At 38.6% G+C, this 15,403-nt stretch overlaps 3 protein-coding genes across 5 annotated transcripts in view; 1 reads left to right on the top strand and 2 right to left on the bottom strand.

Annotated features, from left to right (window-relative positions):
• The window catches only part of sorcs2 (sortilin-related VPS10 domain containing receptor 2), a 270,943-nt gene extending 264,343 nt beyond the window's left edge, over positions 1-6,600 (top strand). The window contains exons 23-27 of one of the 3 annotated variants that reach the window (XM_055058490.1): positions 425-547; positions 638-737; positions 1,106-1,208; positions 2,049-2,197; positions 3,109-6,600. In XM_055058490.1, coding sequence (XP_054914465.1) covers positions 425-547; positions 638-737; positions 1,106-1,208; positions 2,049-2,197; positions 3,109-3,173 — 540 coding nt within the window. In that variant the 3' untranslated portion in view covers positions 3,174-6,600. Of the gene's footprint in view, positions 1-424; positions 548-637; positions 738-1,105; positions 1,209-2,003; positions 2,304-3,108 lie in introns of all 3 variants that reach the window. The other 2 variants (XM_055058489.1, XM_055058488.1) reach the window with 2 other exon arrangements.
• A 1,078-nt stretch (positions 6,601-7,678) lies between these two features.
• On the bottom strand, positions 7,679-11,483 carry LOC129378209 (C-type mannose receptor 2-like). Its single transcript, XM_055058506.1, has 7 exons — positions 11,421-11,483; positions 10,878-11,109; positions 9,963-10,033; positions 9,499-9,867; positions 9,055-9,402; positions 8,873-8,961; positions 7,679-8,325 (listed from the first exon to the last, which is right to left on the bottom strand). Exons 3-7 carry the CDS (start codon positions 10,000-10,002, stop codon positions 8,245-8,247), a joined length of 927 nt encoding a protein of 308 aa, XP_054914481.1. The 5' UTR covers positions 10,003-10,033; positions 10,878-11,109; positions 11,421-11,483; the 3' UTR covers positions 7,679-8,244.
• Positions 11,484-12,364: 881 nt separating this feature from the next.
• LOC129378297 (uncharacterized) lies at positions 12,365-14,639 on the bottom strand. Its single transcript, XM_055058605.1, has 5 exons — positions 14,585-14,639; positions 13,810-14,478; positions 13,183-13,308; positions 13,054-13,100; positions 12,365-12,872 (listed from the first exon to the last, which is right to left on the bottom strand). Exons 1-5 carry the CDS (start codon positions 14,637-14,639, stop codon positions 12,687-12,689), a joined length of 1,083 nt encoding a protein of 360 aa, XP_054914580.1. The 3' UTR covers positions 12,365-12,686.
• Positions 14,640-15,403: the final 764 nt, after the last annotated feature.

The following is a 15,403-nucleotide window of genomic DNA, read 5'->3' as shown; positions in this document are numbered from 1 at the left end:
CGATTAATCGAATGGAAGGACTAACAATCTACATATTTCTCATGGTCTACCAAAGCTTATTTTTATATTAGAAAAACATTTTTTAAAAATGCAAATAAACAAATAACTTAATTCCCTTTTAACTAAAAAGAATTGCCTAAAATGCAATACCAAAGCATTAACATAGTGAACGCTGAATCATTTATAGCAAATTATGAATATGGAGCGGAGCACTGATCTGTTGACTGCTATTTAGTCAATAATTATGTAAATTATTAATTAAGCTTAATTACTAAACTGGTGTAAAAATCCCAAATACGTTGAGCTGAAAGCTGTGAAACGCCAAAGCTGAGCAATTCTCATTTTTTTGTAGAATGTGCGATTGTTGTGCTGTCGGCGTCTTGATGACCAGCCTTACAGCGTTCTTTGTGACTCGTGTCCTCAGACCACAGGCGTGCCTCAGGACTCTCTGGTTACCGTGGTGAACCCGGGCCTCCCCACGACGGCCGACCTGTACGTGTTGCCGCTGGACTCCAAACCGGCCAAGGGCAGTATATTAGTAGACAAGGTAGAGCCACACAAAACCGGGCAATTTCTCCCAAAACATAAAGACACCTTCAGTGTAAACGCAGCTCTAATACAACTTTCTCCTTCTTAGCGTATCCCGGCGGTGGTTCAAGCGGTCAGCGACAAGAACATCAGCTTCATGGTCCGAGGAGGTCTGCGGGTGTTGGTGATGTTGGCCGACCCAAACGCAGGTAGACCCTGAGAGCTACCGACGCTTCACTTGGCGTTTGCCGTGATCGTTTCCACTTTAGTTTATTGTTCAAGCCGTACCCAACGGCACGCTAATAATTATTTCCATTGAATAGGTTTAATTGCTAATGACTTGGTAGCCGCAGCGGCAGAGAGCGGTGCGTTCACCAGACGTTCCCAAACACAAATAAAAACTCTCTCCCTGTTGCTGCGACCCAATGAATCGTCTCCACTCTGAGGCCGCCGTGCTGTGTTGTTCTCCGACACACCCCTAGAACTTTCTCATCAACACTAGCAAATTCCTGCTTTTGCTTCTACGTGACATCGGTCCCTTCTTCTCTGAAACCTGTGCATTTGTTTGTCACTCCAGGCTACCACGGAGCAGCTGGAGGTCCAGGTGTTTGGGCGCTGGCTGTCATATTCCTAATAAGCGTCATTGGCACTGGCTCGTTCATTCTGTACAAGTTCAAAAGGTGAGCTTTGTCCTGGTGTGAAGTCACTTCCTGTTGGTCTGCACTCGACCACAGCCAGTAGCATGACCTGAGTTTTAACACAAAACATCTATTTTCTCAAAGTATGAAAGTCTGGTTAGATTTATATGTACACAAACCTATTATGAAATCAAAAAGACAATGGCAGCAGTGAGGTAGTTTTTCAAAGAGGTCCTACAGTCCGGCCTCATTCAGAGAGGTCATGGAGGTCGTGGTGACATCACCCCACCTCCCAGTGACGGAGGAAACACGTTTTACATAAGACAAGTTGGACATTTAGATGTATGTTAACACTAAACAAAGATCTTGTCATGATTCAGTTCCAAGAACATATGTAAAAAAATGTCTTCAGTTAGAGGCTTCTTCTAATTCTCTGTAACACAGACTGCTACAGGAGATCTCTCCTGCCCCACAGCCATTACCATCTACAATAAATGCAAAGAATTCTACAGAATAGCTCAATTTTTGTAGCAGATTTTTATAGTTTTATTAAATTATTGTTTGCTTGATTCAAAAGGGTCTGAAACCGGCTGGTGACCATTGTTTTATTGCCCCCCTTTTTTCAAACACACTCAGTAGTTTGCATGAAATTTAGCGTCAATAACAATATCTTACGAGCTGCATGCATTTTTAATTGATTATTTCCCCCCTAGCTCACTAATGACACCACAGCCCCTGAGCGCGGAACACGAATATCCACCGAAAAGTCACTTGAATGAAAAGCTGCCGTGCGGTTCTTCAGCCCCGTCTCATTAAAAACAAACTACTATCCCACAGTCCTTGGCCTAGGACTGAGGACCCCTATCCTCCACTGTTTTTCAGAAAGCTCCCGGGCAACCGCAACATCTACGCCCAGATGCACAACGAGAAGGAGCAGGAGATGACCAGCCCCGTCAACCACAGCGAGGACACGCAGCACATCATCCAGGGCGAGGAGTTCATCGACGACGACCTGGACTCGCAGACTCTAGGTAACACGGGAGGCAGCCCCGCCTTCCGTTCTCTTATAAGGACTACCACTAACCACTGCTACTAAAACAGCCAGGCCACTAACTCCAGCAGCTAACACACACCAAGGTACTGAATGACTTCACCCGTTTTCTTTTAATATTTTAATGTTGTCTCTTCGTTTGTTTTCTTTAAGGCACTTCAGTCAATTGATTATATTTACAGGTGCATCTCAGTAAATAAGCATGTAACCTTTTATTTCAATTCGTTATTGAGCTTAATTTCCCTAATCAATAAAGTGTTTTTGTATTTTAAAAAAGTCGTGTGTATTTATTTATTTTTTAAAGTTTTGCTTGTTTTACAACTGCACTTTTTCCTTCCACTCAACTTTCTGGTTGTTATGGCAATGTGCAGAGAACTGGCTTCGTTGGCATGACTTTTTGAGGTTTACCCTATTTATGCATGGTGTCAGTGACTACCCCCCCCAAAAAAGGTTTTATTAGTCTTTAATAGAGTTATGAATTATTCACATTTTTCAAGTAACTATGAATTTGGGAGTTTTTCTTAGGCGTGAACTGTAATCATCAAAAGCAGAAGATCCAAGAAATATAATAATTGTGTGTATCCTTTTTAAAACAAAATCAAAGCAAATTAACTTTGCAGTGAAATTTATTGACTTATGAATATTTATTGAGATGCGCCTGTCTTTTCGACATGCTATGCTACATAGTTGAATGTTCTTTGATGTTTCTAAAATAATGTTTATTTGGTTGAGATGTGTTCCCATGGTTACACTGTTTGTTTAGAAAACTCCACAAAGTACCGTTCACACCATTCACTGTGATTTCTGCAGTTCGTTTGTTAGCGCATTGCTAATTCGATTGGACGTGTTGTTTGTCGTCCCCCCCGCTGTCCCCTCCGACCTCGTCTCCAGGCAACCACTCAGGTGTGATCCTGAGCATCAACTCCAGAGAATTACACGGTTACCTGAGCAGCTGATGGCTGACGGGGCAACGCTGACGGGCTAGCCCAGCCTAGCCGAGCCAGCTAACAAGCACAGGGACTCTGACTTCCTCTGTCTCTCTCTCTCTCATTTATTTTTTTTTCATCCACGTTGGAATCATCAGATCTACCCGACAGCCTCTTCCAACTCAACTTTTTGGTGATCTGCTTGAAGTTTTTTTTTTTTTTTTTTTTTTTTTTTTATTCCACGTCCCTTTCGTCTCCTTTTCAGTTCATCTCAACTCTGAAGAAGTGTTTAAGGTTCATCTGTTATTTTGTGTCTCAGTGCTTCAAAAGTGTGCTGAAGTAGCACAACTTCCTTTACTAGATTTAACTGATAAGACGGTTGATCAGTGCAGGCCAACAGCGACTGAAATCAGGCCTCGCAAAAGTATCACCTTTACCTAGACCTTTATTATTCATATTTGTCATGTTACAGCCATGAACTTCAGTGTATTTTATGACACAAAGTAGCGCATATCCTCCTGACTACCATGAAATAAAGAGTTGTTTTTTGTTTTCCTTTCCAAATTGTGTGGAAATTTGAACAAATCGATTATTTGTGAAGCCACATTTTTCTGCAAAGATGCATGGAGAACATCTGTGAAAAGAAAAGCTTCTCCGTTTGACTTAAATCATTTCTTGGATTAGGCCACTCTTAACGTTTCTGTAAACCGTTCCTTTGTAGCTTCAGCGGTAAGAAGAACGTCTTTCCTAATGTCGCAGGCTGTTTTCGAAGCCTAGGATTTTCTTGTCATTGTTTTTATCTGCTCCAGTCTTTCCCTTCGCAGCATCCCCCGCAGCATGATGCTGCCACCACTATGATCAGAGCGATGTCTTGTAGCGTTTTGCGTGCATGCGAGAAAGCTCAACTCAGGTTTCCCTTTTGAGTTTTATTTTGCTCGAACCATAGACAGAATTTGGACAAGAATTGTGTCAACAAAATACTTCAACGTGATAGTAACACGATTTGTGTTAAATTTTTCTCATTGAACAAAATGCAGAAAATACAAAAAATATTGTCTGAGAACAAATCAAAACAAAATTTGCGGTAGAAATCCAAAAATAAAGCAAAATTTCAAGAGAAAATCTGAAACCAGAAGGATAAATCTTACAAGTATTCACACCTCTACTGAACAAACATGAAGTTTTTTCCTTCTACTTCACATTACGCGACAATTTAAATTGGTGTATTAATAATACATTGAAGTTTGTGGTTGTAATGTGTCCAAATATAGAGCTTTGAAGGGGTACAAATACTTTTCCGAGGCACTGTGTGGTTGTGCTTGAGCCTTGTTGGGGTAGTGATGTTAAATGAAAGATGAGCCAGCTTTTTAGTCCTTTACTTACTTTACTTCTCCCCCAAAGTTAGCACTCCTCTCTTTTTGCAAGGCAATAATAATCTCAATGGAATGTACAGTATAATAAAACCCTTGTGAACTTGCATCTGAAGGGAATAAGCATGCAAACACAAGAGGGCGGTGTTGCACTTTCTTGGAATTTCCACTCACAGGTACTTCTCACCTCCTTGGGACTATTACACCGTTACGTCCACATAGCTTTGATCTGTTTTTTTCCCCCGTTTTCTAAGTCACCATCGTTCCAGATCCTTGTTTAAAATCGTATGAATATCAATGTGCGGTGTTTCAAGTGAGTGTCAGCTCTCGTCTGTCCCATGGTGCCTAAGACGGCAGACTTAGATCTGCTCTGTGACATTTCTCTAGTTATCATGTTATTTGTGTTTTAACTCCCCCGCGGTCTCAGGAGGTGTTTGTGGTTCCCGAAACCACGCACACACACACACACACACACACACACACACACACACACACACACACACACACACACACACACAAAAAGAAATGAACCTCGTAAAAAGGTCACGGGCGGAATCGCCGCACAGGGTAAGAAGCTCTTGGCTTCTTAATGGGCCCCATTTCTGACCGCGGGAGGGTTAAAAATGAAAAGAAGTAGAAGAAGAAGAAAAAGAATGGCCCTTTCTGTTCCTCCTCCTTACATGTTGTGGGTCGGAGCGGACTCTGTCCCCTGGAGACGAAGGTTGCGACATGAGGAGAAAGGAGGTATGTCGATGTATTCTGTATCAGCCTATATTAGGCGTAGCCCACGGTGAAATCTTGTCTCTTTAAAGGTTTGCTTTTGTCGTATGTAAATGTGTAAATATGAACAGCGTTTTCCAATTTGTACATATTCCCATCAACGTGTGTGTTTGCGTTTTACACGTCCACCAAAATAAATCTTTTTTTTAATTATTTTTTATTATTTTCCTTCTGCATTGATTCGCCAAATGGCTTTCCTAACGACGATATCAAAAAAAACAACAACAAAAAAAGTTTCCGGTTTCATTATCATCGCTTGCTTTCCATGTATCCATTTTTAATATGACTGTTTTCCGAGCAGGAATAATTCACACGTACCGCCAACTGGAAGTGAGACTGTCATCTCCAAAAGACGCAGACAGCTACTGCATACAGCAATTATTATGTATATGGATATTTTTGATACACAAGTTCATTTTCTTTTTCTGTTGACCTCTCGCTGATGACTTTTTGTGCGATTGATTGCACTAACCGGTTTACGAAGTATGTCACGGTCCAACATCTGAAGGCTTTTGCAGACCACCGACAACCAGCAGCAGCTGCGTTTCCACCGAGCTTAAAATTTTGAATTCGAAAAATAAATTCGCTCAATGGAAACTCGCCAGTTTAGAGAAAGACAAAAAGCTAGGATGAGGTGGTCTTTTGACCAAACCATGAAAAATATTATTTCCCAAAACTGCATTTGAAACATGTTTCTACCCGTCACATGAGTCATGTGATCAACAACCGGATGTGACAACTGATGGAAAAGACGAAGAAGTGGTGGAAGGATGATGGCACAGAATGTTTTTCTTTTTTTTTAAAGAAACAAACTTAATTTAAACTTCTTTCTTATTTAACGGAAAACCCAAAATTGTGAAATTGTGTGTGTGTGTGTTTTTTTTTAAAGACATTAGCTAACATTAGGTTTTGCGCACATCCGTTATGGAAACGCAGCTCCTGTTGTCACGACCACTCTTGGGGTTTATCACATACTGAATACGGCACATTATATTCGCTTGTTTACACCTTAGATCATCTTTTGTACATATTCTGCTCATGTTCCAGTTAGTTTTCGTAGTGATGTGTCGTCATTGTATCAATGTTCCTTTGAGCAAGAAGGGGGAACGTGAGGGATTGTGGTATTCCACTGTATTAGTCCAGTGAGTTTCACGGATGATGACACTGACGTTGTGATTTGTACCACGCTGCTTTTCCTTTGGTTTCTATTCGCTGGTTTGTTTGATCTCTTCGTTTGTGTGCTGTCTCTTCAGGAAGCGTAATGCACTGAACCTGCATCCTGAATTAAATCACTCCCATAACTTGTACGTGTGTCTGAACTTTATTGGGTCAATCAGCCTTGTGACCTGGTACCATCTCACGGGCGTCTATTTGGTACAGTCCAACAATACAGTAGTGTATATATATATATATATATATATATATATATATATATATATATATATATATATATATATATATATTTTTTTTTTTTTTTTTTTTCCAGGATGAAACACATTTTTATAATTATGTAACTTTAAAAGTGGGTGGGTGATATGGACTCATAATTTTATCACTAATTTAAAAAAAAAAATTCAAATTTACATTTATTGATGCTTTGGTGGAACATCCAGGAGCAATCTAGTAAAAAAAAATAAAATACAGTGATGTTGTCAATTTGGTTTTTACATAACATCATTCATTATAATTTATTGAGACACCTATAAGTTGAAATTCTTACCAGAAATGTTTCATGATAAATTATAAATGCCCTCCTCTATTGCATAGCAATGTAACAAATTAAACTTTGAATCATAAAACTTGTCCTGTGACGAGATAACTCTCCACATTGAACACCCTCTGTCGTGTGGTGTTTGTTGGGGGAAATGAAAGGTACTTGGTTGTACTTGCAGAATCAGAATTTGTCATTCAGTTATTTTCCTACAGTATGAGGAAATGATCTGGGGAGAGATATTGAAATAATGAATGCTATCATGTCATCAGGATCAAATTCTGAATCAATTTTAGGCATACTGAACTGGTTCCCTTTACATGGTGGCAACAGAATGGAAAACCCCATTTTAACATCGCTTCCTAATCCGGTCTCAGGTTCCACATAGTATATATGTTTAGGGATCATTGTACTTCTGGGAATGACACAAAATTAAACACAAATACAGGTAAGGCTTTCAGCGGACTGAAACAGTTCAGATTGTCAATTAAGTGTTGCGTGTTTATTGACAAAGTTCAAACTAAGGAAGATTAAAAAAAATAGAAATAGGAACAAAGCACAAGAGGATCTCAATATATTAGAATGATGCTAAAATTTATTTTGAGTTATTCTGTTTAAAAAATGAAACTCATGTCATTGTTTTTTGCATAAACCAGCATCTTCCCAATGTTTATTCTTGTTGATTTTAATGATTACAGCTGAACAAACCCCCAAAATCTGTTTCTTCAGGATAAACAATTTATATATTTTTTTAAATACATAAAAGTTATATTATGGGCTAAGCAGTCATGGAGGACGACTGCTTACTTGTCAGTTCCCTGCTGATCACACAAATGAAAAAAATAGGTAGACAAAGGTGCAAAAACAATAGGAATAGCCGATGCCTGAAAAGTATAGTGAAGTAAAAACAAATTCAGCCATTTTCAACTATTCCAAAAAAGTGAAATTTGGATTTTTGTAATTATTCAGTGAAAATAAAAAATAAATCTTTTAAATATATTGTCTGTATATGATGACATTAAAAAACATACTAGTCTCCTGTTAAAATAAATTACTGGATTTAATACAGTTTTGGGGTACCTATGAAGATGCATTCAAATTCAAAAGAATACCTTACTGAATAATCACTATTAGAAAGACTAAGATGTCCTCTTTACTGTACATTAGAAGTCCATCAGATCCCGAGTCGCAAGTGACTAAACTGCCTCCAAAAGAAGAGTGGAAAACTGGAGTGCATATTCTATAATTCAGTCTTTTTCTTGACCTTCTTCGGCTGCTCAACGAATGTCAACTTTGCACTTTCATGTAATTTTTCCTGGAGCTGCAAGATAAAAATAGTTGACAGTTTTTCAAAAATCTCATCAGAACTTGAGTTTTGGAGGCAATCTTTGAGGTATCACTAGCTACGTTTCCATTAAAAATGTGCACAAATCATTGTCCCAATATTCTGCTAATGTTGAAAAAATAAAATAACATTTTACAATTGCGGTGTTTCCATTAAATGAGAAATGCAATTAAAATGATGGGTGAATAACTTTTGCTTGAGCAGTAAGTCATTAGTAATCGTCCTGTGACGTCACCGTTCTCCCACTTCCTGTCATCTTCTTCATCTTTTCTATCAGTAACATCTCGTTGTTGGTCACGCGACTCGTGTGATGTGAAGTGTTTTCATTTGTACTTTTCATCCGTATTGCCAAATTGACACAACCGCCTCATCCTAGCGCAAACCCTTCTTATTGAAGAATGTCTTTTTTTTTTTTCAAAATTGCCATATTTTCTTTAAGTACATTTATTTTTGTAATTACGATTTGTGCAATTATATAGTCAATGGAAACGCAGCTAGCAACTATGCACCACAAAACACTTGCCTTTCTCAGGAGTTGAGCTTTCTGTTTGGGGTCACTCAAATCCAAAGCACCTGTTGGTCTCAGTTTTATCTTCACTATTCTCTTCATCACTAGTTGAAGGAAACACATTCGTTTGCAATTTTATCTTGAAAATTTTCTTCCTAAATCAGTCATTTGTTTTACCAAAGAAGGGTAAGACTCACCTTTGAACGAGTAGCACACAAACGGCCGTGACCAATCACAGGGTGAAAACTTCCATTTTGCAGATCTTGCTTTGGACGTAGCTCCGCACATTCGTGCGTTGGAACCAATCATATTCGATACGTGATCCCAGTTGCTGAACCCGAAGCGACTCTGATCAGACCAGTAAATGTTTTCATTTCTATATAGACCAGTCCATGCCCAGTTTCCAGTCGGTACCAGGGTTTGAACCCGTTGGTTCTCTGTGCTGTTCCCGATTGTGGCCAGGTCTGTGAACTTCCTCTGGCAGTATGAACGAGCAGTGGACCAATTCATTGCTTCATCTACAGCCACAAACTCACTTGTCCCTGCTGTGTATGAAGTTAAGACAACAGAAGGATTAGTCAGTGTGGTAAGATTACAATTTCAGTTCCAATAACAAGCTTTATTCACCACTGAAACGTTACCATTATAACAAACAAATGGGAGTTTTTTCGCACAGTCGTAGTCCCACCATCTTCCATTGTCTCCAATGCACACACAGAACTGATTGGCTGAAATAAAGTCGGGATCGTAATCGGAACTCTCCCAGTTTCTGTACTCGTCACTGTTCAGTATGTGAGACCATGTCCAGCTGATATTGCTGTATAGACCAATCCAAACGTCGCTTTTAATAGACGAAACAATGTCGAGGAATTGCTTCTCGTCTTTTAAGTTTTCGATGGTAGCCAGGTCTGTGTGGTGCTTTCTGCAGTAGCTCTGAGCCTGATCCCATTTCAGAGGCTCGTTGACTAAGTAGTACTGACGTTCTTGGGACGAGGAAAAACTGAGGCAGGCTAGAAAAGTATAGCAAATCTTTAGATATTTAAAATCTCATTACATCTTCTACAGTGTCATTAAAAGAAATATATCAAACGTTTATAAGTTGTACCTGATAAAATCCAGGCTGCCAGCAGGAGACTCTTCATCATGATGCTGCACTGTACTCTATTACAGTGAAGCCTTCAATATTAGGAAGAGAAAAAAAAGGTTTGTTTATGCAAAACATTACAGGGAGGGTGACTGAATGGTTAGGGAACAGCAGACAGTTTGGAGCGCTCCAGGGACAGCTCAGCCGTTTTAGGAAGGATTCACTGATAAAAACGCTTTAGGCATCAAGTGAATCACCAAGGATTAGACTTGATTTGGAAATAATCTGAACCATATGCAGTTCAGAAATGGACATGGAAATAATTCACTTTGAAAAGAGCTGGAAGTTGAACATGACACACAGAGGGGGAAGTGGAGCATTAGCATAATCTATTGCTGATCTGGTACAAACAGGCACACAACGTAAAATATGCGTTGGCAGATTCTGATGCAAATAAACCAGCCTAACAAGGACAGTTTTCACTGAGGATTAAGATCTTCAGTATCCAGTTTAACATGCAGATAAACATAGAGCCACGTCATGGAGTTTGTTGATATTCTGCTGATGTCAAAAAAGCCCAATTTTGCAATTGCAGTGTTTCTGTTTAACTCTCGTTCCCTGAAAATAAAATGGAAAAATGGATTCTCAAGATTCTCAAGTTAGTGAGAATCAAGGATTTTAACAGTTGCGTGAGATATGTTCATCATCTGGTAGCCATGAGACAAGTTGTTGACATCTTATTCAGGCATTGGAGTAACAAGCTCCTGATATTTGAGAGTGACTATGTGGTGTTTTGGGTAAATTGTAATCAGCAATTTTACAGAAGAGTTATGGATTCAACATATTGGAATGACAAAACTTTTTTATAAACTGTGTGGGAGCTTTGGTAGATTGGCAAATCCAGCTGCACACTGTCCAAAAACAATGAAGGCATACCTTGTAACATCCAGCTGCTGATCATGTGATTTGTGATGCGAAAAAAAGTTTTTCCATCAGCTGGATTTGGAACCAGCTGATTTGGACTGATAGTGCAGTCACTCTATCAGTGCCTTGAAAATAAAGTGACAACGTTCACTGCAGACAACACCCATGTCAATGACGAAATACACGACTCCGTCTTCGCTAGCACACCAGTCCAACACCGTGAAGCGTGGTCTTGACCAGCTCCCTGCGGATGTGCAAAATGTGGTGTTGAAAATATACAGATACTTTTCCACATCAGCTAAAAGAAGAGTGTCACTCAAAGAGTTTTTAGTCGCACACTTCTTTTGATGTGTGAAAAACGTAAAGCATCCAAACACCAAAGCAGAAAATTTGAAAATCCACTAGTGGAAATAAATGCAAATGAATAAGAAACAGACTACAAGAATAAAACGAAAAGAAAGAAACAATAACATAATTAATCTGGCAACCCCATAGAAACAGAAACTGACCAGACATATCAACTTAGATGGCCCACAAGAAAAAAATGATACTCACACAAGCACCCAGGAGAGCAAAATGCCTTTTGATATTTTCTTGTTCAGTGGCATAACATTACACTTGCTGTGGGGTTTTGGTAGGCAAACAATAGGCTGTTTGAATTTCACTATGTAAATAGTTCCGGATGTATTTTTACCTGGCTTGTTATTTCAGTTGAGCTACGCAACTGAAATAACTGACAGCGCAAGAAGAAGAAATTGTGTTTTTATCTGTCAGCCACACAAAAATGGTTCCCATCTCTAGAGAGCGAGTTATTAATTTTATTATGCTAATTATAGATCTTGTTATATTAATATATATATTTATGTATACTTGGTTTTTAACCTTTATTACTGACCTATATGTCCAAATTTAGACTCTTATTTTTTTCATTATGATAAATATAGTTAAACTCTTGTTTGGATACATTAGTGTTAAGAAAACCCCTTTATAAACATTGCAGGGTGAAAGTCAATATCAATCAATCAATCAATCAAATTTTATTTGTAAAGCACATTTCAGCAGCAAGGCATTTCAAAGTGCTTTTTCATCATAAACACAAGAACACAAAGTCATGCAACATATAATAGACAATACATTGTTACATATTACATTTCAAAAACAATTCTAAACAGGTGTGTTTTTAGTTGCGATTTAAAAGAACATACACAACCATGAATGACAGCACTAAGACCCTCCTCCTGGCTCTGATTGGTTGTTTTTGTGTTGCATTTTTTCAGGCAGCAATAGTAGCTCAGGCAGAAGGTGTAAGAGCTTCTTTTTTTTTTCACAGATTATCTGTCTCATATTTTGCTGGCAGTTTCAACCAATGTGAGAGAACATATTTTTTTGTAAAAAAAAAAAATTTAAATTGTTTCTGCAGGCATTTTTGGGTGGCCCTAAAAAGATTCTGCACAACACAGCAGAGAGTTATTGAAATCTTTATTCTATTTGTGAAAAGTCAAAACATTTTCAATGTTTTTTTCAGAAACATGTCTTCTTTGGAAAAGCCCCACTGGTCAGACCTGCAGTGAATTATACTACTCTGATTGCAGATTAGATAAGCTACATTATTGAGTTTTGAAATGTACCCTATTAAAACAAACAAAAAAAAATCTCATCCTGTCTTGTTCTTGTTGCCCTTTGTCATTGAAAAAGGTATTTATTTCATTGTTTCAGCTGTACAGACTTAGCCGGCACCAGCACAGAAACATATCAGCTCTTGGAAATTCATAAAAATGTACAAAACACCATTTTTATTTTTACATTTCTTTCACGTCAAATTCAACAAACATTATCTAATTTATTATCTGCTGTTGCTGCAGCAGATTGCTGTTGAAGTGTGGATTCGGCTTGTTTTACACTGGCGTACACACACTGACTCCAGGCCTCGTCTCTCGGTCGTCTTGATCCGTTTGACCTGTGTGGCCTTAAGGTGGAATATTGGAGGCTCTTCTCATCTTTGTTACCCTGATATAGAAACATATATCAATGAACGATCTCACGTTGAATTAAGGTTCTCCCACACTTCACCCGAAGTGTCAATATCGGCTCTGATTAATGTAGCTTCGTTACAATTGTTGGATGAAGAATGGGAGAGATTTTAGTTTAAAGCACTAAAATGGAGTTTGCATTTGAAATTAAGGCTCACCTCTGAATCAGCTGCGTGGCGTTCTGCTGGTTCTGCACCTGAGTTTGCTGTGAAACAGATCATTTATATATTTTTATTTTAATGAAAGGTAATTATTTGCAAACAGCTTGAAACAAAATTGAGATTTACCTGCACAATGATCTCGAATTGTTTTCTTCATACTGCATATCGAGAAAGCCATCACAGCACTCAACATGACGGTGACTGTCAGAGCTCCGCTTAGAAAAAGTACAAGTTCAGGGGAGTTCAGCTCACCTGTACAAAGAACCAATAAAGGCTTTATACATTTAGAAGGAACCCTTTGCTGTTTGTTGAACTTCCCTAGTTTTAAGTATAGGTGATCTGTATTGGTGATTTTGATGATGGCATTTGACAAAATGTAATGTTTATTGCTGGTCTCATAATTGGTGACGGTGTGATGTTTTTATGATGTAAAGCACGTTGAGCTGTCTTGTTGCTGAAATGTGCTGTAGAAGTAAGCTTGACTTTTGGCTCCTGTGAGTAAGAAACAATATAAAAATCCTAAACATAAGAATAAACCAGAACGTTTCCCTCTGTTATTAAATTGGACACTATTGTCAGTTATTTTTTCAGCAGATTTTGAAATATGACACACTTTCTGCTGATGGAGGTGATGTCCCTTCAGTTGTTTTGTTATTCAATGACAGTTTTATCATTATTAGTTCAGTTTTCTATTCATCCAGAAGGGTAGTTGTTAGAACAAGCAAAGGGAAATCTTTTTTTTTTACTTTTTACCTGCCGACTCCATGTTTTCTCCATCTTCAAACAGTAAAGACCCACATGAAGCCACGGCGCAGCTGGCAACCTCGTCGTTGGACACATCAAGGTCCATCGGTGGCACAATGTAGTCACAGGTCTGTGTTGCTGTCGTCATTGTTCTATTGCAGCCTCCATTTCTGCCTCCGCGAGTGTAAATGAGTCCCGGTCGAGATTCTTTTTGCTCTTTGAACCAGTAAAAACTGGTCTCTGCATCACAGCTTCCAGTGTCTACTGAACAGTTCAGAGTCACAGACCCATCTGGCTGATGGACCAAAGTATGAACGTTTGAACCAGGTTCTTCTACGTTGACCGTAGCTCCGTCTCCAAACTCAAATGTGTTTGATTCGATGGCGACGCAGAAATAAGTAGCTGAGTCCGAAGGCTGCAAATCAGAGATTCGAAGGTGATTTTTACCCTTTCCCACTTCTAGTTCAAAGCGAAGATTGTCCTTGAACTCATCGTGAAATTTGCCTTGTTTGTCCATTTTATAAAAACTGGAAAACATGTTCGGTTTCTGGCCCACTTTTTGTTTAAACCAGTAAATCATCACCGCATTTTTCTCATTATAGAAACACTGAAGAGTAACGTTACTGCCCACTTCTGTAGAATGAAAAGCCCGTTCCTGACGTAATAAGGTGCTCTGACCTGGAGAAAGAGAAAAATAGTTAGATTACCTTGTTCATTAGCTGGAAAATGTAGATCTATTTTAAATATTTGTGTTTCTTTGCAAAAATGGTTAATAAAAACTCACCTGAACTCCCCAAAAAGAGAAAAGTCAGACACCAGGCGATGACTAGGGGCGTCATTGCTGCACTAAACTGAAAGAATCTCATTATGAACTCTCCTGATCACAGGGAGGAAGATTCTGATTGGCTGAAGAGAATTAACGCCTTACTACCCATAAAGACACTTTATGTTCCTCTGCTGATTTCTGCTCCTTCGTGGTAACGTTGATTATCTTTCTACCACCACTTGTGTAGGAAAATCTATTTTCTTCCATTTGCACCACTTATAGTGTGACTGACTACATTAAAGTATTCCTGTCTCGTTCCAAGTAATCAAGTAGAAAACGTCCATTAAAAATGTAACAATAAAAATACACTGAGTGACCTGAAAATATTGTTCATTTTTTGATAAAGTCGGGTATCTCTAGCCTGTTGGAGTCCCCCTAAACATTATCAATGCATTGTCCACTGACTGATAGACGAAAAGGATGATGTTTGGATATAATCGGCTTGATTGTTTTATGAATTATCTATAATTTTTATCAAATATATAAAATCTTTGCTCAGGAAAAATTGTATTTCTCCTAATGCAGTGGGCTGCAACTGTTTCAGTGATACAAAGGTTAATGGAATACCATTATTGTGATGTGCATCAAAATTATACTTCTGACATATTTCATCGCTTTGGCTTAGGGTTATACTTGGCGTCACACTATCCCAACGTTTGTAAATATTCTAAATTTATTTGAATTTTTGTGCCATAACTAAAAATGGTTTTACACTGAAAAATTGCACTTTATGTGAAGCATCTTGAGTATCAGTCACTTGGTGTAGCTGCAGTGCGT

Source organism: Poeciliopsis prolifica, unplaced genomic scaffold (assembly GCF_027474105.1).
Source record: "Poeciliopsis prolifica strain line A6 unplaced genomic scaffold, Auburn_PproV2 SCAFFOLD051, whole genome shotgun sequence".
Taxonomy (NCBI): Eukaryota; Metazoa; Chordata; class Actinopteri; order Cyprinodontiformes; family Poeciliidae; genus Poeciliopsis; species Poeciliopsis prolifica.
Note: the sequence above shows the minus strand (reverse complement) of the source record. Positions and strands in the feature narration are given on the sequence as shown.